At 36.9% G+C, this 24,990-nt stretch overlaps 3 protein-coding genes and 1 long non-coding RNA gene across 10 annotated transcripts in view; 2 read left to right on the plus strand and 2 right to left on the minus strand.

Annotated features, from left to right (window-relative positions):
- The window catches only part of LOC125660881 (uncharacterized), a 91,258-nt gene that overhangs the window by 19,087 nt on the left and 47,181 nt on the right, over positions 1-24,990 (minus strand). The gene's annotated exons all lie outside the window — the stretch shown is intronic.
- On the minus strand, positions 5,807-19,654 carry LOC130049216 (uncharacterized). Of its 6 annotated transcripts, none has more exons than XM_056146509.1 (9): positions 15,400-15,437; positions 13,352-13,387; positions 12,925-13,177; positions 11,910-12,553; positions 10,454-10,495; positions 10,165-10,185; positions 9,717-9,758; positions 8,497-8,580; positions 6,796-7,717 (listed from the first exon to the last, which is right to left on the minus strand). In XM_056146509.1, the coding sequence occupies exons 3-9, from the start codon at positions 12,933-12,935 to the stop codon at positions 6,879-6,881; spliced, it is 1,683 nt and encodes a 560-aa protein (XP_056002484.1). In that variant the 5' UTR covers positions 12,936-13,177; positions 13,352-13,387; positions 15,400-15,437; the 3' UTR covers positions 6,796-6,878. The 6 variants fall into 6 exon arrangements, with proteins under 6 accessions (XP_056002488.1, XP_056002487.1, XP_056002484.1 ...); XM_056146510.1 differs by having other exon boundaries at positions 13,334-13,387; XM_056146513.1 differs by lacking the exons at positions 6,796-7,717; positions 13,352-13,387; positions 15,400-15,437 and adding exons at positions 5,807-5,992; positions 19,578-19,654.
- On the plus strand, positions 19,339-24,857 carry LOC130049227 (uncharacterized). Its single transcript, XR_008797715.1, has 3 exons — positions 19,339-19,367; positions 23,843-23,916; positions 24,438-24,857. It is a non-coding gene; the product is annotated as an uncharacterized LOC130049227 (long non-coding RNA).
- LOC130049223 (uncharacterized) lies at positions 19,643-22,118 on the plus strand. Its single transcript, XM_056146533.1, has 2 exons — positions 19,643-21,204; positions 21,298-22,118. The coding sequence occupies exons 1-2, from the start codon at positions 21,196-21,198 to the stop codon at positions 21,766-21,768; spliced, it is 480 nt and encodes a 159-aa protein (XP_056002508.1). The 5' UTR covers positions 19,643-21,195; the 3' UTR covers positions 21,769-22,118.

Here is a 24,990-nt window from a genome sequence, read left to right on the forward strand (position 1 = left end):
CGAAAGGATCTTAAGTAAACTTTCAAAACTAGTTATGTACTTTTAAGACATTAGAACCAGTTATGAGATTTAAAATGAACGTGATCAATTCATAGACTCGATACCTCAATTCATTTACAGAAATCAACGGAAGCCCTCTATAAGCATAACGTCACACATAGTTATTCAGCAAGAAACTTTCACATTTAGACTTATTTATCATAATGATACTGATAGTCTATGAGTTTTCGGAAATTAAGAATTGGGGGAGGGGGAGTGTGTGGCGCTACAGCCACCATTCCTATTCTTCTAAGGTGTAAAAAGCACTTTAATGCTTTCTTTAGTACTTAGTGTAATATATCTATTGAATCAGAGTTTTACCCTCCAATTTACAGTTTTACGCTGCCCCCCCCCCCCCCGTCACCGAGTGCCTGTTGACAGTTTTAAGCAATTATGAGGTTAAATTTTATCCAAAAATAGAGAGAAAAAAAAAAGAGAAAAGATTTACAATTACGATGATAGATTACTATGACTAGGTAGACAGGGGTCTGGGAGGGCGGTTGATGTTGATAAAGTAAAAACTGAAAACTACTTAATTTGCTGATCTAAAAATACGTGCTAGAGGAAAATTGTGTTGAATATATTTTTATGCAGTTTCCATTCAGTTTTGGACAAACAATAAAAAAAATGTATTAACGGTCCAATATTTCCTAAGTCGATACATCAAACATGTACTTTTAAAGGCTAAAACCTAACTTACGATGAGAGAGATAATTAGTGTATGAGAACTCAGGTGAGTCATCGGGACTCTTAGAGAATTCAAAATTTAAATGCATGCAAATATAAAACCCAAATCGCTAGCCACTTTACCCATAAAAACACAGACACCTTGACGGCAAGCTAATTAGATTCTTGAGCATAATTATTGTTTTGTGCTTTGAACAATTTGACCCGGAATGACAAGATACAAATCAGATTGCAGTGATACCATCACGAAACAGCACCTCGCAACAATACGCGCAGATCAGTAATTAGAATATTAGGACACCGAACCCGAACAAATTGACCCTTCAATACAAACAAACCTTCTCATTACCAGTTGTTTAAAATTATACAATATTACTGTTACGTTTTTCTAAAGAAGAGAATTTCGATTACATAGCTTGCCATGCATGAAAAATATTTCCCAAATTGAAAAATCTTTGGAATATTTGTGGAACAATGCAGACGATTTTAAAGCTTACGACTGGTCTCTGCAATGCTTTTAAAGAACAATAGAAAAACACAATGGAATGATTGAGTGTCGGTTGTGAGTCAGCCTCGTCCTGGATCGCCGTTTGTTTGTATACAAATAGCCGGACACAATGGCTGATATTCTACCGGCCATATAATAACTCCAACATAAGTCTTACTCTCTCTGTCTGTCTGTCTGTCTGTCTGTGTGTATCTATTCCTCTCGCTGTATCTCTCTCTGTCTATGTGTCTGTCTGTCTCTCTCTCGCTCTCTCTGTATAAATCTCTCTTGGTCTCTGTATCTATCGCCCTCTCGTATCCTAAGTATAAAGTATTTGACATCTTGTTTGACGTCTTAATTTTTCTATGGGCTTTTATACAGTCTAAGTGATTGTCTGTGATGTCAGTATACATATATGTGCTTGTTTTGTTTAATATTTGTTTGTTTTATGACTATGAATATAGATGTATACCATTTGTAATCCTTGTTCACGGTCAATAGTTCCAACTTTAAATGATAAAAAACAATAATCACTTTCCGAGTTATCAAAATGTTTATGATATTGCTCTGCTAAAAAAAGTAAAGAAAAAAAAAAACTACCAAAAAAGAACTTGAATGATAATTCAGATCTTTAATAATGAATTCGTGTGTTTGTGGTTCGTGCTCTTATCCCATGTTATTCCCTACACAAAGCAGGGAATCGCTTCACAACATGGTGTAACAAAATAACTGCCCTAAAAGAACTATCGAAGACAGAAAGCTACGTGTATAAATACTTACTTTAATGATAAATGAAAATGTGCATATTTTACAAATCTTACAGTGTTCTTTCTGGAGGTCTTAATAGTCTTCAGAAGAATGTTGGAACACCCTCTAGCCCATTCTTCGCAAAAAAGGTGTCAATATTTACTTTTTTCTGGAATTGTACTTTTTCAGCTTAACATTTATAAATTATCTCCATCCAGCAATATTTAAAGGCGGCTACCTATCATGATCACAGACAATGGGGTGACTGAGATTAGCAATAGATCGTGTTACCGTCGGCAATAAATTCAAATACCGCCATTGTAAAAAGGAAGAAAGAAGATGCATTCCGAGATACGTCTCACGCGATGGGATACGTAAACAGCAGTGACGTCACACAAAAAGTTTTTTATGAGGGATATTGTGTTGCGGTGACAATGCATTTGTATTACCTACCGCTCAAATACACGTGAGAAATCTTGGTCAGCACCCTTCGCCGATAATACGGCTTGGAAGTTAGTGTGCAACGGAAATGTTTATATTTACGTATTTAAAAGTTTTTAAAAGCTGTAAATAAAACCGCTATGACTATATTAAGAAAAAAAAAAAGAACCGTTTAACAGATATTTTAATAAAAATGATAGCAATAAAAACACTTTTTCTGAATTATGCTTATTGTCGTCTGAGAATATGAAATGGTGACATCATTGATTTCAAAATTCCGTAAGAATGTAACAATACAATCTAAATCAGTGCAAAAAACTTTACATTTCACTTTTTAATCATAAGAAATAAAACACGTGACTCCACCTTGCCACGGGGCTTTATGATAGTTCCTTTATCGATGTACTTGACAGACTTTAATCATGTTATGTATGTACACAGAATTCCTATGTCTCTACTGTGTCATAGAGGCGCTTAATAAGATTTCCCGAGCTCTAAAATTTGTGAATATTTATTTTTCCCACGACAATTCTCTATACATTTTAACTAGACAATTCAATATGTATGATCCCATCATGAGGTGTTGGTAATCTATAACAGTTTGTAAAAAATAACGGAATGTTTTGGTATGGGCGATATTGGATTTTGTCTTTATGAAATGATAAGTGAGAGGATGTCGCTAGGGAGAAAATATTTCCGAATAGATTTGATGTTCATCGTAAATTTTTTGACGTGGAATTAAGAATGATTAACTTACACTCGCCTGCACGCAAACACGTTAACATGTGCTGTTTTTTTTATATATTGGAAGATTATCATTTTGCTTATCAATTTATATCTTGGTTGGATTACGGTGGGTAAATTCAGTCCATCGAATTCAATGTTCTAAAACAAACGTGAGATTTTCCCGCCGTGGGTTACGAGGGCAAAGCATATAACATGGGGTGATGGTTATATGGTGTGCGGATAGGGCCATGTGCAAAAGCGTAATAGCGCGATTCTTGAAACGCTTTATCACGCTAACACACAACACGTCATCACGCTAACACACATCACACCGTCGCGCTATCACACAACACGCCGTCGCACTTTCACGTTTACACTCCGTCGCTTATACACACCACACAGTCGCGATTTCACGTTAACTCGCCGTCACGCTTTTGCGCTTAATACACAACACACCGTCACGATTTTGCACAGCCAATCGCGTTCGATTGTGTATTAGCGCGACAGCGTGTTACCTTGAAGGCGCGACGGTGTGTTACGTATTGGCGTGATAACGCGAGAGCGTGTTGTGTGATAGCGCGACGGCGTGTTGTGTGATAGTGCGATGGCGTGTTGTGTGATAGCGCGATGGCGTGTTGTGTGATAGCGCGACAGCATGTTGTGTGTCAGCGTGATAGCGCGACGGCATGTTTTGCGTTAAAGTGATAACTTGTTTTGAAGGCCAAGGTTTTCAACCGGTCGGTTTTCCTCAGGCAAGTTAAGTGCGGGGCGGAGCTAATTTAAGGCAGGTGTGAAGACCCGAGCCCAAGGAAACCCTGCTACTTGTAGCTTGTATATACCGTCCCAAATACACAGGATGTTATCTGTGTTACCTGCATTACCTGTACGTTTTTGTAAGATTGAAAAATTCATGGCAGTCATTTTTCTTGTGCAGGTTAATCGAAGGGTTGATAATTAAATCTTATGAATCAAACATGTAAAAATTCAAGCTCGATAAATCTATCTTATATAAATGAGAACGTTAGCCATTGAAAACTTCGGCAGCTTATTTTTTTTTAGGTCACCTGAATTCATTCAGGTGACCTATTGCTATCTGGTTTTGTCCGTCGTCGTGCGTCGTGCGTTAACATTTGAACATTTTCAGCTTCTTCTCTGAAACCCCTGAACCAATTTCAACCAATTTTGGCATATAGCATCTGTGAGGGGAAGGGAACAAAAATTGTGAAATTCGTGGTCCCTGACCCCCTGGGGCCTTAGGGGTGGGGCAAAAACCATCAAAATGAGTGTAATTTAAAAAAATCTTCTTCTTTACTCCTGGACATCAAGAAGCCAAACTGTGGACATAATTATAATGAGCGTTGAGCCCTCTACCAAAATTGTGAAATTCATTGCCCCTGGGGCAGGGGTTCTTGTGTTAGGGTGGGGCTCTATTGGTCATATAGTGAAAATGTAGAAATTCTTTGAAAATCTTCTCCGTCTCCGGGTATTAAGTAGAGAAACTGATAGCATGGTAATGATGAGCAAGGATGCCTCTTTATACCCCCCCAACAAGTTGGGGGGGGGGGGGTATACTGGAATCGGGTTGTCCGCCTGTCCGTCCGTCCGTCTGTAGACGCAATGGTTTCCTGGCTCTAAAGCATTATCCTTTCCACCTACCGTCACCATATCATATATATGGACTACCTATGGGATGAAGATGTTCCCTATCGATTTTGGGGTCAAAAGGTCAAAGGTCAAGCACACTGGACATCGAAGTAGCAATATGGTTTCCGGGCTCTAAAGTGTTATCCTTTCCACCTACAGTCACCATATCATACATATGGACTACCCATAGGATGAAGATGTTCCCTATTGATTTTGGGGTCAAAAGGTCAAAGGTCAAGCGCACTGGACATTGAAGTAGCAATATGGTTTCCGGGCTCTAAAGCGTTATCCTTTCCACCTACAGTCACCATATCATAAATATGGACTACCAATTGGATGAAGATGTTCCCTATCGATTTTGGGGTCAAAAGGTCAAAGGTCAAGCGCACTGGACATTGAGGTAGCAATATGGTTTCCGGGCTCTAAAGCGTTATCCTTTCCACCTACAGTCACCATATCATATATATGGACTACCCATGGGAGGAAGATGATCCCTATCGATTTTGGGGTCAAAAGGTCAAAGGTCACGCGCACTGGACATTGAAGTAGCAATATGGTTTCCGGGCTCTAAAGCGTTATCCTTTCCACCTACAGTCACCATATCATACATATGGACTACCCATGGAATGAAGATGTTCCCTATCGATTTTGGGGTCAAAAGGTCAAAGGTCATGCGCACTGGACATCGAAGTAGCAACACTCAGAAAAGAGGTAGTTTATACCTATTACCAACACCCTTTGGGAGATTGGTGTAAGCGGGAGGTATTTTTAGTGAGCATTGCTCACAGTACCTCTTGTTAAAATTTGTGAAATTCATGGCCCCTGGATCAGGGGTTCTGGTGCTAGGGTGGGGCTCTATAAGTCATATAGTGAAAATGCATTATTTCTTTGAAAATCTTCTTCTCTGTCCTTGGGTATCAAGTAGACAAACCAATAGCATGGTTATGATGAGCAAGTATGCCTCTTTCAAAATTGGGAAATTCATGGCCCCTGGGTCAGGGGTTCTGGTATTAGGGTGGGGCCCTATTGATCATATAGTGAAAATGCATTTTATTTCTTTGAAAATCTTCTCCTCTGCTGCTGGGTATTAAGTAGACAAACTAATAGTATGATAATGATGATCAAGGATGCTTCTTTCAAAACTGAAATTTATGGCCCCTGGGTCAGGGGTTCTGGTGCAAAGGCGGGGCTGACCACATAGCTATTCAATGTTTCTTCCATCTAAAAGTAAAATTCTTATATTTAAACACAAACCTAATTCAAACATTGGAAGGTTGTTACTTGATACTCAGGTGACCTATAAGGCCCCTGGGCCTTTTGTTATTCTAAGTTTTCTTGTATCCATTTGACTGTCTCCGTCAGATACCTGGTGTCTGATGATGTTGTTCTACGCAAACGGAGCGTGAAACTAAAGAAACGTTGTTTATTCGAGGATACAAATCTGCATTAAACGCTCCATAAAATGCAAAACTTTATATGATTTATAAACATTTTCACGCATTATAAATCTGTTTTATTTGATTGTTAACACATAGGTAAGAAGTCAACTGCTATGTAAACAAACTTGTCATTATTATTGTACATATTGTATATTTTTTTTTTATCTTCCACAGACCAAAAGTCGGCTGCGTTTTTATTTCATTTTTTTCTTCTCATGTAATATTTCATAACGTTGTATCATAACGTCATGATGATCTTTGTTAAATCGTCAATACAATCCGTCAGGTTTGACGTCATTGTTAAATCTATAATGTGTAACTAAGCAATAACGGCATAACTTTTGAAAATTGAAAATGAAACGGTTGAGTTATTTTCGGCGTTCTAATTTTTCATATATATATATATATATATATATATATATATATATATATATATATATATATATATATAATTCAGTTAAACTTCCCAGACATGATCCTCCTCCCCGAAAAATACTTCTGGATATGTGCATGCCAACCTTCCACGTGTAATAAAATTAAACTAGTTCACATGACAAGTGTTGAAAGATAGAAAACTCGACTATATATATCGGCACCAATTTATTATTTCACAATTTTCCTATTCCTAAATGAAAAAAACACACATTCTAAATGGATAGTTTCTCTCTTCAGATTTCCAATTTCAGAATTTCCACGTCACAAGAATAATAAAGAATCCAGGCGGTACCATCCACACTGCAGGTAACGTGTTTTATTTCTTTTTCTTTCTGTGCTGTATAGAGAGTCTTGACAAATTCTCCACTACTCCTCAGTAAGTCTATGGTCTGTCCATGGCCATACAGTAAGTCACTGCGACTGTTCATGCATGGAATAACCACAGCACGCCTTGCTAATGGAATTTTGTGTTTTAAACGGAAATCGTCGTCAAGTATAATCAAACATTTATTGCAAGTAATTACAATATCTCCGTTGTGATTTTGTCTGATATGACAAGAGGAATCTTCAAGATCTATCCCCGTTTTTACTTCGCGTAATAGAAAACCATCCCTACTGAATTCATGGATAAATAAAGCTAGATTAGGGAATCTTCTAGCTAGAATTATGTAGTTACCAGAATGAAGGAAACATAACCTTGAATTGATGGGAATGAACGGAATGGTAACCGGAATCTCAAATAACTTATAGATCGTTCCGTCCTCCGTAGCGGCCATTACTGACTGACAACTCGTAAACACAGCCTCTCCTTTCTCGTTTGTTGTAATACCGGCCAAGTGTGGGATATACTGATCGGGTATATCAACTTTTTCGATAACATTCCTGTCATTAAGAAGATACAACGATTTGTTTATTTCAGTAACTTGAATTGCTAGCCAAATTTTGCTATTAAATGTTGGACCCATATCGATAAGAAAAAGCATGTTTTCAAATTTGATCGTTGTTGTCCTTGTAATCTGTATATCTTTGAACTTTGCAGATGGAGTTCTATCGGTATTTGTCATATTGGATTCTGGAAATCAAAAGTAAATATAAATGTGAAGCATATTTTTATTTCAAGTTTTTGACTTGACTGATCACTAGATATGAATATTTCCGTTTTCCATTTTTGTCGAAGAAGCAACTGTCTATGATGTCAAAAAGTGTAATCTTTAATTTATCTTAAGGAATGGTCGTGTATAGTGTTGAAAAGTCATGGATTTTAATGTTTTTGATTTGGGAAAAATTCTGCGATTTCAAGTTTACTAAAAGTTCTTTAGAATGTTTTAGAATCCACATTTGATTAACACCACTTCTGGCATATGTAGTCGCACAGTAAGTTTGAAGTTTCACTTCACAGCTGTTAATATTTTCGTGAGGAGCAACGATATGGGCTTGGTAGAGTACTTACTGGATCCAGCAATGTATCTTTGTTTGTAAGGGTTTTTATGTAGTTTAGGAATCCAGTATAGGTATGGTAACTCATATCCATTCGATCCATTGACTGAGATATTAAATGTGTCTAAAACTGAAGCATGGTTTTGAAGAACTTCATCTTTTGAAAGGGCAGTTGGAGTATAAGTACGATTACCAAAAGTGGAATTAATGCCAAGCTCGTTGAAAATACAGTTGTAATAATGAGCCTTACAAAGACAATGTTGTTACTAGCTTTGTCAGCTGGAACCAAAACATATTCCTCATTTAACCTATCTAATTCTTTTATCACTTATGGTTTATTAAACACAGAAGGATAAATGTATATATATATATATCTGTGTGTGTGTAATATAATGATGTTCTGGACGAACAAACCTTTTATTTTCTGCTGTACTTTTATCTCTTTGACTTCGCTCAGTATCTCATTTTTGGCAGCTGTGAGGAATTCTACGATTTCACCTAAGAAGAAAAGTTACATACTCTTTTTATTGACTTCCAAAGGCGTTTACATATTTTTGAAAATATATGTTATAGAAATAAGCTTCCCATACAAGGTGAATATATAGGATGTAAATGTACGACCAGATTGTAGTAAATTTTCAATATCGAGCAAATCATTCTGATTTTCCCCCAAACTAAAATTATGGATGGGTTACTATTGAAACTTATCTAATTTTGTTCTGGTTTTTCACAACGTACTGTGAATTAAACTAAATGAGATTGATGTAATTTAGATAAACTGCTCAAATTATCAGTTCCAATTCACTTGCAGCAAATGCAACTTTTCTAAAATGTTTTGATGTTTGATAAATGTTGCAGTATTGAATGCATTTGTTGTCGCTAAATAAAGATATATCATTAATGATGCACCATCATAACCATTATGGAATGATTATCCGTTAATGAAAAGTCTGTTTTTTAAGCTAGCGATTGATCAATGTTTACATTTTCAAAATTCTCTTCTACGATAACATTATATTTGTTAGATTACCACCACGTTTTTCGTCCCCGAAAGTAACGCAACCCCGAAAGTTTACAACAGCTTTCAGTTTCTCTTATTTGATATTTTTTATGATTAGATGTAAGATAAAGAAATAGTATCAATATATGTATAAGGAGTAACAATTTGATTGTTTGCTTTATGGTGCTATCAGTCAGCTACCTCCCGTTGATTGTCTTAAGTTTTTATGAAAATTATCACGGGAAAAAACCGACTGATAACACTATACAACCAACAACAATCATTAGCAAAATCACTCGTTACTGCAACAGGTATCATGAGTGGACTTGATACCATTAGTGATATTCTCTCTGGTCTGTACCAATACTTTCTCAGAGGGCTACATATCTGATGCTACCAAAGTTCAGTACGAGAAAATTAGTTGGTATTGCACTGTTCATATGTGTCAAAATGTACGACGTAAAATGAGTTTACAGAGTGACCAACAGAGGCCAGAAAAATTAGCTCAAATATCTGAAGAATAAAATATCCAATTATAAATACTCGGTTACATCACACTTAACAACCATTGTTGTGGAAACAAAACACCATCGTCAATTATCTGAGTCGGTGCTTTTTGTTAATTATGACTCACCTTTCATGTCAGACACACTTTTCTCGACGTTATCCAACTGAGCTGTGGTGAAGAAAATAGAATTTAAAGAACATCTTTATTTTTAAAATTCTACCACCCTACTTAAATACGAGTATGTGGAAATCATGCTTCCATGTAGATTATCTCAAGTCTTTTTTTTTTTTCAAGAATTGTGCATGATGATATATTTTCTATGTCCGAGTTCTGAATTGAACATTAAATATCGAGTATATCCATAGATGCAGAGATACAAAACATATGTTCTACTGAAGGCTAATACATGTATATTATCATGGGTATTGTACACTGATTTTTCCCCCATAAAATAAACATAAAATTAGTGATGGCAAAAATGTCTGAAAAGCAAAGCACAAGCATTTTTAGTTTAATCAACATTCATCAATACCACCGTGACTACACCATCATTTTAATTTTAAATACTACCTACCCCTTTTCGCGTCCATATCTTCTGTGATAACCATGAAAACAAAAACACCAACATTTATTGATTGATTTGATTTAAACATATTTCATTGTACAAATATACACAGAGATTGGTTACAAGTTCCAGTAACTTAGAAAACCTTTCCCGGAATGTATTGATTAATACATTACATCAACATTTTTGCAGTTGTAATTTACATATTTCCTTACACCAGGTATTTCAAAGAATGTGTTTTATCAAAAGTTTTACGATATATCAAATCGTTCAATATTGTAGGAGGATACATATTTACCTTTAATTTCAATACATGTACTTTCAACCATGTTGATTCTCTCTGAAATTAAAGAATAAGAAAAGTGGCATATTTTGATTGACGTACTTGGATAATGCAGATAAAACGTGTAAAGTAGAATGTATTTATAAGTGTCCATGAAAGGCGACGATAAGGAACATCGACCAATCTCACAACTCCAACGAGCAATATAAAACGGAGATTTGGACAAACACAGATCCCTGGATATACCAGAGGTGGGATCAGGTGCCTAGGAGAAGTAGGCATCCCCTGTCGATATGTTATACCTTCCGTGAGCCCTATACCTTGCTTAGGTAAATGGAGTTATCCGTACTCAAAATCAGTGCCAAGAACGGCCTAGCAATCGGTATGATATAAGTCAGACAGCATTTAACCCAATGATCGTATGTATTGGCAAGCTAGATCGTTATAACGGCCGCATAATTTGCGAAATGCTGAGTTTAAACGAGATCGTTGAAACTCCTGTACCATCAACTTGTTTGTCAGTAGCCTACCTCGATATAGAAACTAAACATACGCAGAAAAGTTCTTGTGTATCGAATCACTTGAGATATATAAACACCATACGCAGGTGATAATGGAAACTTGCTTCAAAAATATGAGATGGAGTTGACGATGGAGAAGCTGAAATCATCCCGTTTATAGTAAAGTTGATTTGTTACTTTGTCGTTAATACATCGTGTTTCTTCTTTTCCTCTTATCCCTTTTGATAGTTCGAGAAAGCAATCCATGCCTGATATAGTGCTTAAATAATTATTTCATACTACACCATGCAAGGTGAAGATAACGAACAGTGATCAATCTCATAACTCCTATAAAGAATACAAAATAGATATTTGGGCAAACACGGACCCCTGGACACACCAGAGGTGGGATCAGGTGCCTAGGAGGAGTAAGCATTCCCTGTTGACCGGTCACACCCGCCGTGAGCCCTATATTCTGATCAGGTAAACGGAGTTATCCGCAATCAAAAGCAGTGTGCCAAGAACGGCTTAACAATCGGTATGAAACACGTCAGACAGCATTTGACCCAATGCGAGGTTGTACTGACGAACTAGATCGTTATAACGACCATAGAACTTGCGAAATGCTGACTTCAATCGAGACTGTTGAAACCCCTGTACCATCAACTTGTTTGTCAGTAGCTTACCTCGATTTAAAAACTGACTATACGCAGAACAACCTCTTGCATATCGAATCAGTTGAGATATATAAACACCATATGCAGGTGATAATGGAATATTGCTACATAAATATGGGAAATTGACGATGGAGAAGCTGAAGTCATCCCGTTTGTCATACAATTGAGTTGTCAGTTTGCCGTTTATGTCTACTTTCAATAAAATATCTAAGTATGAAGCAGAAGTGGACGACTCGGTGGTGTCCTTGATACCATGATATATAAAGCAGCGTCATAAAACATGCTATATTTTACCTCTAATTCGGCGAATCTGGTCTACATATTCCTTTGCTTTTGTTGGGTTTAAGTCGCAGTCATGTAAATGATCTATTCCTCTTTCATACTTGTCGCTTCCAATGACCTCATTTTCAATCTCCATGACGGACCTTTTCAATTCCCGCCAGTAATCTTCGAACTCTACGTCATCAATTGTTCCATTCGTTGAATGACCAGATATGGAATTTCGTAGGAGTCTTATCCTCTCTATGCAAGCAGATACACAATAGTCGCCCGAGACTGGGGCATTTCCCCATCCAGCCCTATGTTTGGAAATATTGCAGATATTTCTCAGAATCTTATAAAGTAACGATAAATCTAGATCTCTTGATCTGATTGGTGGACTACTTGTTGTAGAAGAATGCGGCGGGTATAGTAAATCCTTTTCCTGTGTATTCGTTATTTTGTGGAGTTTGGATAGATTGATGTCTAACTTTGATCTCAGGTCGCCAGGTTTTATATGGTGAGATAAAACCACCCTCAGGATGTCGCCACAGATCGTCATTAAGAACTGACATAGTCGCGCAAAGTTCTCTTCTCCTTTCTGTGGATCAAACCACACAACAGACGGACTTGAGTCGAATCCCATCGTACTAATGCGTTGTTTTATGCAATGATTCTTTCTGAAACACGTAATGATTGTTGTGAATCATTCAAGTTGTGTTAACTGGATAAAGCGAATGGAAAATGTAAATTATCGAGTGTAAATGGATCTTGCTACATGATGTGTAAATATCTTGTTCACTGTTTTAGTTATGAAATAGCATACAGCACAAACCACTGGTCAGTAGACATAGAGCAGTCTTGAATATGAGACACATGATAGTGGTATAGGAATTTGATAGTTTTCATGAAGATGTCAGTGTATACAATATCCAAACTATTGTAGTATACAGCATATATGCAATGTAATGAGACGATGCGATGACGTACATGTATGTATAAGAAATAATAACAGAACCGGTTGTGAGGGACTAGTGCTAATGCTATTTACTTCGGGGCCATGGAGAATGGGTTCGAATCTCAATCCAAGCGTCTCATAAACGTTAAAATCGTCTATCAGGTAGTGACAATCTTTCTTCGCCAAACTCTCTGTCTTTAAGTGAAATTATGTGTCTGTCGAATTGGACCTTGCCAAAGACAGACTATTCTGCGTCAGGGTAGGCATTGGCAAGATAAAAAATGACCCCATTGTGACAAACATGCGTAGGTCGAGTTGTGGTACTTCTCCGAACTTGGTGACGTCTCTATATGAGAAATATACGACTAGCAACAATACATGTACAATGTTGTATGAAACATTGTAAGTTTGATAAAAATAAAAACATTTTTGAATGCCGCATATCATATTGCATGTGTAAAATATTAGATTAGTTTTTTGAATAGAAAAGGTAAATACTTACAGTACAAAAAAACCCCACACGTCTCCTAGTGCATCACGGTTATGAAAGGGGATTCTATTTCAATCACTTGAGAATGTTAAACTTCCATATATATATATATATATATATATATATATATATATATATATATATATATATATATATATATATATATATATATATAAGGAAGAAAATAAATAATATTTAAAATATAACAGTATCAATTCAAATCCAGCAAAGCAAAGGCAATCATTTTGTTGATCATGCATGATTGCAATCATCATTCCGGAATTTTTGTAAACGTTTTTTGTTTGCTAAATTTGGTACAATCTGATTAAAATTTGAATCTTTGATCCGCTGAACTAAATTTCCACACATGTGTTGCCAGCATGTGAGCAGATCTAACATCTAATTTTCATCAAATCGAATGTTCTACGTCTGATTTAAGAATATTTCACTAATAGCGAAGCGTCATTAGCAGCAAATTTATACTATCCTTGAGACTCAAGATGGAAGCCATGATTGTTGGTCTTTATCAAGAAAACATCTATCGTGACATTTTTAAAGTTTTATTGTACAGAACTTTGATATTCTCTTTAAATTAATTCAGATCTCTTGGAAAAGGAACGGTTATTATGATTAATGAATTAGGTTTGACGCAGCGCCCATACTGAGAATAAAATTCAGGGCTTCTTGGCTGGAAATTCGAACCATATAGGCAAATTGTAATGATCTGAAGCGTAAGTGAGAGGAATGCTCAGAGTGAGAAAGCACAGTATGAGTACGACATTCCTATATTCAAAAGACGACTACGTCCGACATGCACGAGTTCATTTGTAAGTCTGGATAAAGGGGTCATATCGATGGGGGTAAAATGCTAAGTACAGAATGAGAACTTAAATGAAAGTTACTCTCAATGGAATATAAATCGGTAATTCATCATGCTCAGTGTTTTTAGAAGGCTGTTAGAGCAGGGTTTTAATTTGATTTCTGATAGCAAAATATTGCAAATGCTGCTTGTTGCAATCAAGACTTTTTTTTAACTTTTTAAAATGGAAATGTCTGTTTTAGTTTTGTATTTGAAATCTGAGTTCCATTCCAAACAATCATTGAAATATATATGGATGGAGTGGCAGAACATTTATTCGTCCTGTTGCTATTTGAGAAATAACAAAAAACCTTCCTCACTAATTTGAAAGTTTTAGATTTACAATTGTTTTTTATGTTTTCGAGAAATATTATTCCATATGCAACGTATTAATAATTTTTGATATATGTCTTGGACACTGTGCACCTGTCCTTGTTTGCCATACTTTTGAATATTCATTAAATATTACTACATAGTCAGACATATAACTTTTGACTGGTATTTAGTCGATTGACTGCATGGCTTATTCCTGATTGATATGTTATTTTCCTAAAATGGGATTTATAGTTGTGACTATTAAATACATATTTCAATATACTCCACTTTGCTCTACTAAGCTTTTTCACCTCAGGTGGTCAGCATCCAGGACAACTATAAGTCTGGATAAATGGTTCAGTTGTAAGCCTAGATAAAGGGATCAACAGCCAGGGCAGTTATAAGTGTAAATAAAGGGTTCACATTCCAGAGCAGTTAGCTCTGTGCCATGAAAAAATTAATTAGAAATGAAAAATGCAAGCTATGTTGAAGTAAGAACGGTACAACCAAATGACGAAACTTTACAAGTCAAATCACTATCAATCTAAGTGAACACTAATCTGTATATAAGAAAGGATAACAACATTCGGTCGTGGTAGCCTAAATTTATCTGCATCTTGCTACATTGACTTTCCAAACAGATATTCCGAGTCAAGGTAGGCAATGACACAATTAGATAATGAACTGACTGGTACGCCCGTAAGATCTATGCATATGCAAATGTGTAGCACTTATTCAGTGACGTATATTAGAAAAAAGGAAAGTAAAACAAAAATACTTGTTGCATATTAAATTTTACGTATTTCAAACTAACAAAAACATTGTATTTAGAATGCTGTATATTAATAACATGCTGTTATTTGTCTATTAAGATTATATTACATAATGCAAAAGGGGTACTCACAATAAACAACGTCTCCATTACTAGAACATCACGGAAATAAATCGTGGTGTATATTTAGTAAAGGGGATTTTTATTATTTTCGGTCGCTTTGGGATATTCAATAATATCAATAGACTATGTAATCAGATAGCTACCTGTAGATACAAGAAATGACATTTAAAGGCATAAGGTCTATCTTTTATCTCAAAAATGACATCACAATGTTTCATAAGAACTAAAAAAAAGGCAAATTTTGTAGTAATTAATTATGAGTTATCAATAGCCACAGCGCTTTGAAATTGAAGTCATTTTGACGTTTTGCCCTTTATCAAATGTTTGTCTGGAGGCTGATTGCTCGCTACACACAAACATAAGAGATGCGAAGTCAACAGGGTAACAATTTAGGCAAATGAGAACAGGGAATTATTTTGTAATTACTATCGTATTCAATGTGTTTCTACACATTCTGAAGAACGTTTTGTGATTTTCTAGTTATGATCTTCAATTTCGCCACCTTTTTCGAACATGCAAAATTTTACCAATATCTTAGACCCTATGCCTTTAAAATACATCAGGGCCAATTTAGACCTAGCAAGGCAAAGGCAACCAGTATGCCTAGCATGCATAATTATTATCACAGTTCCGAGTTTTTTTTGTGAATTTGCTTTATTTTTTTTACGATGGCATTAAATTTGGAACCTTTAATCCTCTCTTAAGTTTTTTTTTGTATATGGGCGGATCTAACATCTGATTTTCAATTAAGTGATCGCTTTATTTTTCCTTCAAAATCTACCATTTATACCGAGACGTCTCTAGCATTAGCTTTGACTAGGCATAGGACTAAAAAGCGTAACATTAATTGATCGTCATCATCGAAACGTTTATTGCGAGGTTTCCCTTTTTAAAGGTCATATTCTAAATACCCATGAAAGTTACTTGTTAATTCGGGGCGCTTGAGTGATAACCAATGTTAAATGGCTTCGATTTAAATTTGACGTGATGCGGAGATCGAAACTTTAACCTGGGTTCCCTGACTGTAGATCGAGCGTCGTAACCATAAGGCCCCTCTACCATATCTGTCAAAATGACCGATAGCGCGTAAAAACAGGACTACGCAAAAGGAGTGTCTCTAAATCTTTGAAACTACGGACATAAGATATATGATTTATATGTCATATTTTTCAACATTTTCTCTATTTCTTTACTATGTAAAAATCAATTAAGTAAATAGAAGCATTAACTTAAAAAAGATTTGAAGTGAACGATGTCTTCGTTTAAATGCAAGGTGAAGATAACGAACAGTGATCAATTTCATAACTCCTATAAGCAATACAAAATAGATAGTTGGGCAAACACGGACCCCTGGACACACCAGAGGTGGATCAGGTGCCTAGGAGGAGTAAGCATCCCCCGTTGACCGGTCACACCCGCCGTGAGCCCTAAATATGTCGCAACATTTTGTCGAAATGTCATTTTCCCCTCGATATGATTTTTACCCGGGCTTGTAAAGCCCTGGCTGTATGTACGCAAATCGCCAGTTTTACTATAATAGCACAACAGATAAAAAAAAATCGAACAGCCTCAAAGTAGAAGCTTCCGATGTACAACATAGTCAAAAATTGAGTGCGTTTGTCCCATTTACCTGTATATGCTTTTCGTCAAATTATAGGTAAAATTCACCGGTAAATTCTATTTTATTTCGTTTCGAAGAAAACTGTTGGAGTATATTACAAGGAGTGTTTAGAGTTTGCATATGTTGATAATTCTTGGTTGTTTTAAGGAAACAAACTGTACAAAAACTCTTCAGATCGAGGATATAAACTAAAAGAAGTATTTGGCTAAAATGGTCGTTATAGCGATCTAGTTTTTACCCTTCGCTATTGAAATAGAGTGTAGGCGACCAAAGTAGACTGCATTTTCAATACTCAAGAGCATTTGTTTTTACCTTTAGAGAATCATATATGTTTAATTTCTATTAATTATTTGTGTTTATAACATTTGTGAATTTTTCATGGCTATAACATTTGTGGACCAAATATATACCTTACATCGACTATTACATGTATGAAGATATGTATTTACAAATAGCAATGGTGTTCGAATTGATTGGCTGCCTAACATGGTTACATCAACAAAAGAAATTGCCTGAAGCTGTGACATTTCGGGTTGCATGAAGCTTTAATAAATATCTGAAGGACTATCTTAGGATTTTTTTAAACATTAAATTCATGAGACGGTGATGCAAGAACATAGCGTTATAAGGCCTTAAAGACCCAAAAATAATACCGTATGGTTTCTTCACGGATCACTGGATGTGGGCGGAGCTCATTTATAGTCATTGTTATTTATTAACCCGGTCGAAAGATCAGGGTGTTATGTATACTTTTGATATACACAGGACACGTCTCAGGGTCGTCTGCAGAGTTTCGGTGGTGATAGTGTTTGTATAATGGTTGTATCTCTAACAGAAGCTGACATACATTCTACACCCACCACCCCTTTTTTCTCTCTCCCTCACTCTCATTCATTGGCTGAATGAATAATTTCTTTTATAAATATAAAGCTATCATAAGATGATAATATAAATTATTTCAGTAAGTTACAAGTTTTAGAAATTAATGTGCAAAGTATTATTTGGTTTTTGATTGTGTAATTCATAATACATCTATATAGAGGAGAAAAGAATACAATTATATTGAAATTGCATTTTTAACAATTGCGAGAAAATAACAGTTGTGGACAGGTCCATGCTATCAAAACTCAGGTATACTGGGCTTCCTCAAGATCTAAAGAATGCCTGTACTAATTGACTGTTATTGCTATCAAAACACCTCTCTGGGGTCCCTCCAGACCACAGTCTCTGCAGACGTCACTCTACCTGAGATATATTGTTAAATGTTTGAATGACAGGCGGATTACCATTTGGGGGAGATAACTTAAAATTGGGTCTTTAACTGTGTTTTTTTTTTCTGCGCCGTAAATAGATTTTTTTTTTACAAAGGGTAGATATGTAGCTCTCTCCTCTGTCCTATTTTTTCCCAGAGAGCTACGCTTCTGCAGCTATGCAGACCTCCAAAAGTTGAAAATTACCAATTTTTGTTAAAATGAACAGAACATTATTTGTCTGTCCATACATTTTTACCATTTAACACAATTGACTTTCAAAGCTGATCGCTGACCAATTTGACCTATATTTTTCGTATTGTGTATCCCACTTTTATTTTGATTACAACATATATAAAAAATTCGTAGCTACCAGAATTGTGACCGAGAGGAATGCTTTGATGGGACCACAGAACCTGATTTTGAGATTTCGAAATTCATAGGACGACAACGACCGACATTCACGGGTTCGCATCCAGATTAATAGTAAATCTGGATAAAGGGACTAACATCCCTACCAGTTCGCACTGTGCCATACAATCCATATCGGAGAAAGGAAGATATAACCAGACGGTGGAGCACAACAGATACAAGCACAACCAATCCACATGTATAAAAAAGATAGCAATGCTGAACGCAATACCTCAATGGTTAGGGCATTCACTTCGCAACTGGAGAGTACGAGTTTATTTCTTGATCTCAGAGTCTCAGAATCATTAAACGTTTGTAATTTAGATATTTATTGTTCTTTTGCTAGGTTCTTAGCATTAAAAGGGAAATTGTGTCCTTCGAATTCGCCATTAAAAACCGATGCCTAGTCACGGTAGGCTTTAAACAATTGACAGCAATGTCCATGAGAGTTGTCTAATCAGATCATGCTATAGAATGGAAAGTGTGGTATTCACAATAAGCAAAATGTACATCACTAGACCATCACGGTTTTAAAATGTGTATATATTTAGTTTGGGAGATTTTTATTGGTTGCAATCGCTTTGGACATCGATGTCTATAATTAGATATTTTGTGTGACGTCATATAGCTACCTGCATATAAAAGAAATCATGTTTAAAATATAACGACACCAGTTTAAGTCGAGCGAAACATAGGTAACCATTTTAGCTATCATACATAATTGTAATCAAACTTACAAAGTCTTTAAAACTTTTGAATTGAATGCTGTACATGTACAATGCAGTTGAATTTTTTTTGCATGTCTCAAACATTTTACAAACAATGCATGATGCGAATTGCAAACAAAAACATTGCGTTTAGAATGCCGTATATTGATAGTTAGTTAAGAAGTATAATCTAATTACCTTATAAAATGGAAAAGGTGTGCACTCACAACACTTAATTCAACGTGCCCATACCTGGTACATCACAGTTCTGGAATGTGTTTTATATTTAGTAAAGGGGATTTTTTTTTTTATTATTTTCTGTCGTTGAGAACTTTAAAAACTATTATTAGACCCTTCGTGTGTAATCTTATACATAGAACGACTCGTCTGTACGTCTTTTTCAAAAATCTCTCACTTACTGGTGTTGCGATTATGCGAGTGGATCTAACGTCTGATTTTCATTTGATTGAATCTCTAACTTATATTGAGAAGTCACTATCAGGAGATTTGTACTATTCATAAGCTTAATAATGATTGTTCGTTATCATCGAAACGTTTATTGTTAAACCTCCTATATTTTAAGGGCATGTTGTCAAAACTCGTGACATTTACTTGTTTAATGTGAAGTCCACTCTATTTCAAAATTATATTCTAACTACCCGCGACATACTCTCTTGATGCCAGGCGTTTGGTAAGGAACAGTGATTACCTATGGTAAACGTCTTAAGGCCCGGTCCCACTGGGGAGAGGATTAATTGCGCATGAATTGAGTATACACATTTCGGGCGTTCGTTGTCGTCCGCAACAACATTGGCCAAAAATGACAAATTTCTTAGTATGAATTACGGATATATTAATAATGTATAGCGAATATATGACGAATAAAAGCGGATATTTCACGAATAAAAGCGAATGCGATTGCGGATGCTCTCCCATGAGGGATACAACTGGTAAATGTTGACAAATGTATTGCAAACATTGCGGATATATAACGAACAATCACGGATGTATAACGCATGTATTGAGGAAACGGATCGGATGCATTGTGATTATCACGGAAGTATTACGGATGTATTGAGAATGCATTGCGCATGTGTTGCGGAAACAGCGGTTGTATTGCGCACGCGCGGCATCTACATTGCGGTCATAAAAGAAGCGCACTCGGGCTTTTCGGCATTACTGTTCATACCAACACCACAGCGACAACATGTCTGCACGAAATAAATCAAAGAAGCAGGGGAGTAAGAGGCAGAAGGCTGCTGCTGATGCAGAAAAGAGGGTACCATCTCTCACCCGCCCCTTCCAGCCCCATCCCGGGTTGTCGCCAGGTCTCCCACTCCACCTCCTGCAGCTGCTGCTGTCGATCAGGTCCTGGAAGTCGTTTCTGGTCCTAGTCATGCCGGAGACGCATCTGATACACTTCCTACTGTTGGCAAGGGGAAGAGCAGGGAAAAAAGAACAAGGAGAAAGCAACAGACCAGCAGCTAGAGAGGAAGCCGAGGATGAACTTCACCCTCCCACCAGAACAAGAGGACGCTGTGTTTGAGTGGCTGGAGGAAAATGAGCTACTGTGGAGAAGGGGACACTGGCTATTCAAGGACACGAACAGGAAGAAGGTCTTGTGGGAAGAGAAAGGGAGGGAGCTGGACGTGCCCTCTGAACATCTGCAGGGCTGGTGGAGGGGGATGTATACCTGGTATGTGAAGCTGCACAAGGTCAAGTCTGGGCAGGCTGCGAAGAAACTCACAGAGAGAAATATGTGCTGCAGAAGTGTTCTTTCTATGAGGGAGAACTGAGACACCGATCGTCTGCACCCATGAAACCTGTAAGTAATGTTGTGCAAATTGTTTTTTTCCTTAATTCATTGCCTTTATTATGCAAAACCATGGAACTTTAATTAATTTGTTTATACTTACAGCTGCCTCGTGACGTGGACCCCAAAGCTGCAGAAGCTGCTTCTGAGGCTGGATCAGAAGTTGAGAGTGCCCTCCCTGTCGAAGCCGACCGAGAAGAGGAGGTGCTCTCAAACATAGAGAAGACCGCTGTACAGGCCTCAAAAGGTGCAGTCTACAGCCGTTCGACGAAGAGAAGGCGCCAGGATGATGAGGAAGAGGAGTGCTTGAGGGAGATCCGGGACAGCATGAAGGCCAACACCCAGCTGCTGTCTCAGCTTGTTGGCGAGAAGTCATCCTCACCCAGGGAGCCCTTCATCACCTACGTGTCGGACACGCTGAGAAGACTACCCGATCATCAGTACGACACCATGATGAGAAATATCACCTCCCTGCTGCAAAACCTTAACGCCACCGACTTCTCCTTGTCTGCTGATATCCCCTCCATTCTACCTGCAACACCCAGGCCGAGGCAGTCCCAGTCTACACCTCCTTAGGGTATGTACCAGTCGCACCCCAGTACCAGCAGTCACAGGCAACAGCAATTCCCTGGTACCAGCTAACACAGCAGTTCCAGCAGCCACCTGCCATCCCCCAGTACCAGCTTACACAGCAGTTCCAGCAGCCACAGTCACCTGCCATCCCCCCATACCAGCCAGCACAGTCCCAGCAGACAAGTACCAGCGGTGCCACTGATCAGCTAAGACGTTCAGCAGACACTTTGTCACAAGTGTTGAAGTTGACACATGTATTACCTTATCATGTCAGATAGTATTACCTTATCATGTCACATAGTATTACCTTATCATGTCACTTATGAACAAAATAAAAGAAAGTGTTTGTTTAACTTTGATTTCTGTGTCTCTTTTTTGTGACTTCCTAATTAGACCTATATTAATGAAAGACAATAAATTTTGAACTTGATATAAAAGTGTTGCAAACTTCAAGATTCATCATACATTCATTATACATCATCCAACATTACATCTTGCCAATCAAATCATCAAAAAGATGGTGAAATGAAGTGTTTCTTCAGGTTTCTTCTTCGCCTTTGGAGCAATTGCTGGACTTGCAAAAGTTGATTGTTATGTTGCTGGATGGCAGCAACTATCACACGACGTCTTTGGGGATCCATACCTACATCTGTACTTCTCCACAGCTGCACTGGCAATGACTGACAAATATGTCGATTTCTGTCACATTTATATAGAAATTTGGGTTTACGTGAAGTATTTGTTATGCATTCGCAAACCAGATGCAAAGCAGACGTAATACAAACGCATTATTTGTGGGCAGTCTGTATACATTCGCTACAAATTATTTTAGTTCGTGATGTGGACGTGATGGGCACGCTATATATCTGTTTTACACTCTGTTCCAGTCCGCTGCCAAGCCGCAATACCCCGTCAACAGCGGATATACAGCGCATAGATTGAGTATGCATTGCATATGTATTGCGTATGTAAGGCGGAAGTCATCCGCAAACCAAAATTTTGTGCAGCTCAAAAATCCTGGGAACGGAAAAATATGCCTCTGCGGATAATTGCGGACGTGTGCGGGTGTCGGCCGACTCATACAAGCATGTTTCACGAATATTGCGGATGTTTAGTGAATATAAACCAATTTTGTGCGCAATTCATACGCAAATCTTCCTAAAGGCCAGTGAGACCGGACCTTTACATTTAAATTTCACATGACGCCTAGATCAATAATCAAATTCGGAATATTCTGGCTGTAAATCGAGCACCCTCACCATTCGAATGCAGCGATCGATAAACCATGTATATTGAGGTTTATTATACGGATATTGTAATGTCGAAATGCGCATCTGGTGTATCAAAATTGGTACCGTATAAGTTTTACATTATGACCCCTGGGTCGAGGCCTCTGCTGGTGGACTGTTAGTCCCCGTGGGTTTCTACAGCCCAGTAGCTAAGTACTTCGTTACTAGCTTGAAAATATGGATGCACATTGAATTGCTGGGATAAAATTTAGAAATTCATTTCAAAATTAAGGATGGTATCTCCCTCATGCATAGCTCTGATCCTTGGACGAATTCGGCTACTGTTTTTTTTGGCAGTCTAGTTTTCCTTTTAGCTCTTACAAGTTTTTCATATCGAATTTCCAAAATTTTGGCTTGAGTATCACTGAAGAGACATTATTTGTCAAAATGCGCATCTGGTGCATCAAAATTGGTACCGAATAAGTTTTACATTGAGATGCGAAATATGATTCAATGTAGCATTTCCAAATGACATGTATTTTGATGATGAATTGAATTTTAAAAACACTCTCTGATTATACTGATATATTATCAATTGGTGGAAATATCAGCAATGTGGGTTCTTCATGTAAAATATAAAATGTTGATGTTTAAATCTATATAATCAGTAATTAAATCATGATTCAGACTATCAATGTCAATAATTGTTACCTAGAAATATATGTAGATTTAAAAAATGTGACGTAGATTTAAAGAATATACATGTATGGTGTCCAATACATAGATAATTGTAAATTATCCATGCAGTTGCTGATTATAGTACGATTTTGAATATATTACGTTTGCAGGGGAAGATGTAAAATACCCAAAGGAAGGAGGTGCATACAAGATGGTATAATTTTCCTCAACGCAGCGAGATGAGGTATTGTAAACCATAGAAGGTTACAAAGTGATAATTTTCAAAAATGTTCAACTAAAAGGAAGTGCACCTTTGTAAGCCTCTCCTGCTTGAGACCAGTCACTACCCTACATATATTAGAAAAACCTCGTCAATACAGAATGCATTTTTCATTTGAAAGTAAAATTAACGCTTGTTATTCGTTGTATGTTACACATTGTAGTTCAATGTTATTCCATACAGAACCATTTATGTGCTTTCATAAAACAGCCACAGCAAGCAGTGTTTGTGATTTGAATAAAGTAAACATAACGACAACATTCTTTAACAGGGTAAGCCAAATGACGTAAATATCTACTTAGATATAGATGTTTGGGAGTTTTGATCCCTTGGCCCTGTCAATTCAGATTCAAATGTGATTTAGAACGACACAAATTTACTTCAGTATATCATAGAACGCCATCTTTATGACAAAAACGTAATTTACATTGTTGAACAATAACTGGAAAATGTCTTTGTTTTTCCTAAAGATGTCATAATTGCAGGAAGAAGCTACTGGTGTTCCTTTAAAACCTTTGGGATTTTCAAAGCGGTCCCCAGTCCTTCATTCCACTACATACGACCAAATTGTATTTGTCATTAGGAAAACAACTGCTATGCATGCTCAAATGTTACTGCAAAGTTGTAATTCTGGATAAAAAGTTCAAAATGTAGAGGAGTTAGATATGTGTCACGGAAAAGAAATGATTAAAATTGGAAATACGAACCACATCAGAGTAAGGAAGGTACAACGAAAGGGATTGGGGACAACCAATGAACGAATCTTGACAGAAACGACCACAACCAATTGAAGTGTACAAGAATGTGGATAGAAGAAAGGATAACAATATCACAAATGTTAGATGCTTGTAATACAAATTGTGACTGTTTCTTTGCCAATTTCTTTCCATTAAATAAGAAAATGATGTGTATATCCTTCAAAATGGACACTCCGAGTCCTGGGAAGTGATAACACTTAAAAGAAATAAACTGGCTGCTACGAAAGAGCCATACTTATGTAAATACATGGCATTTCTACATATTTCTCTATATCAGAGA

This window comes from Ostrea edulis, chromosome 8 (genome assembly GCF_947568905.1).
Source record: "Ostrea edulis chromosome 8, xbOstEdul1.1, whole genome shotgun sequence".
Lineage (NCBI taxonomy): Eukaryota > Metazoa > Mollusca > Bivalvia > Ostreida > Ostreidae > Ostrea > Ostrea edulis.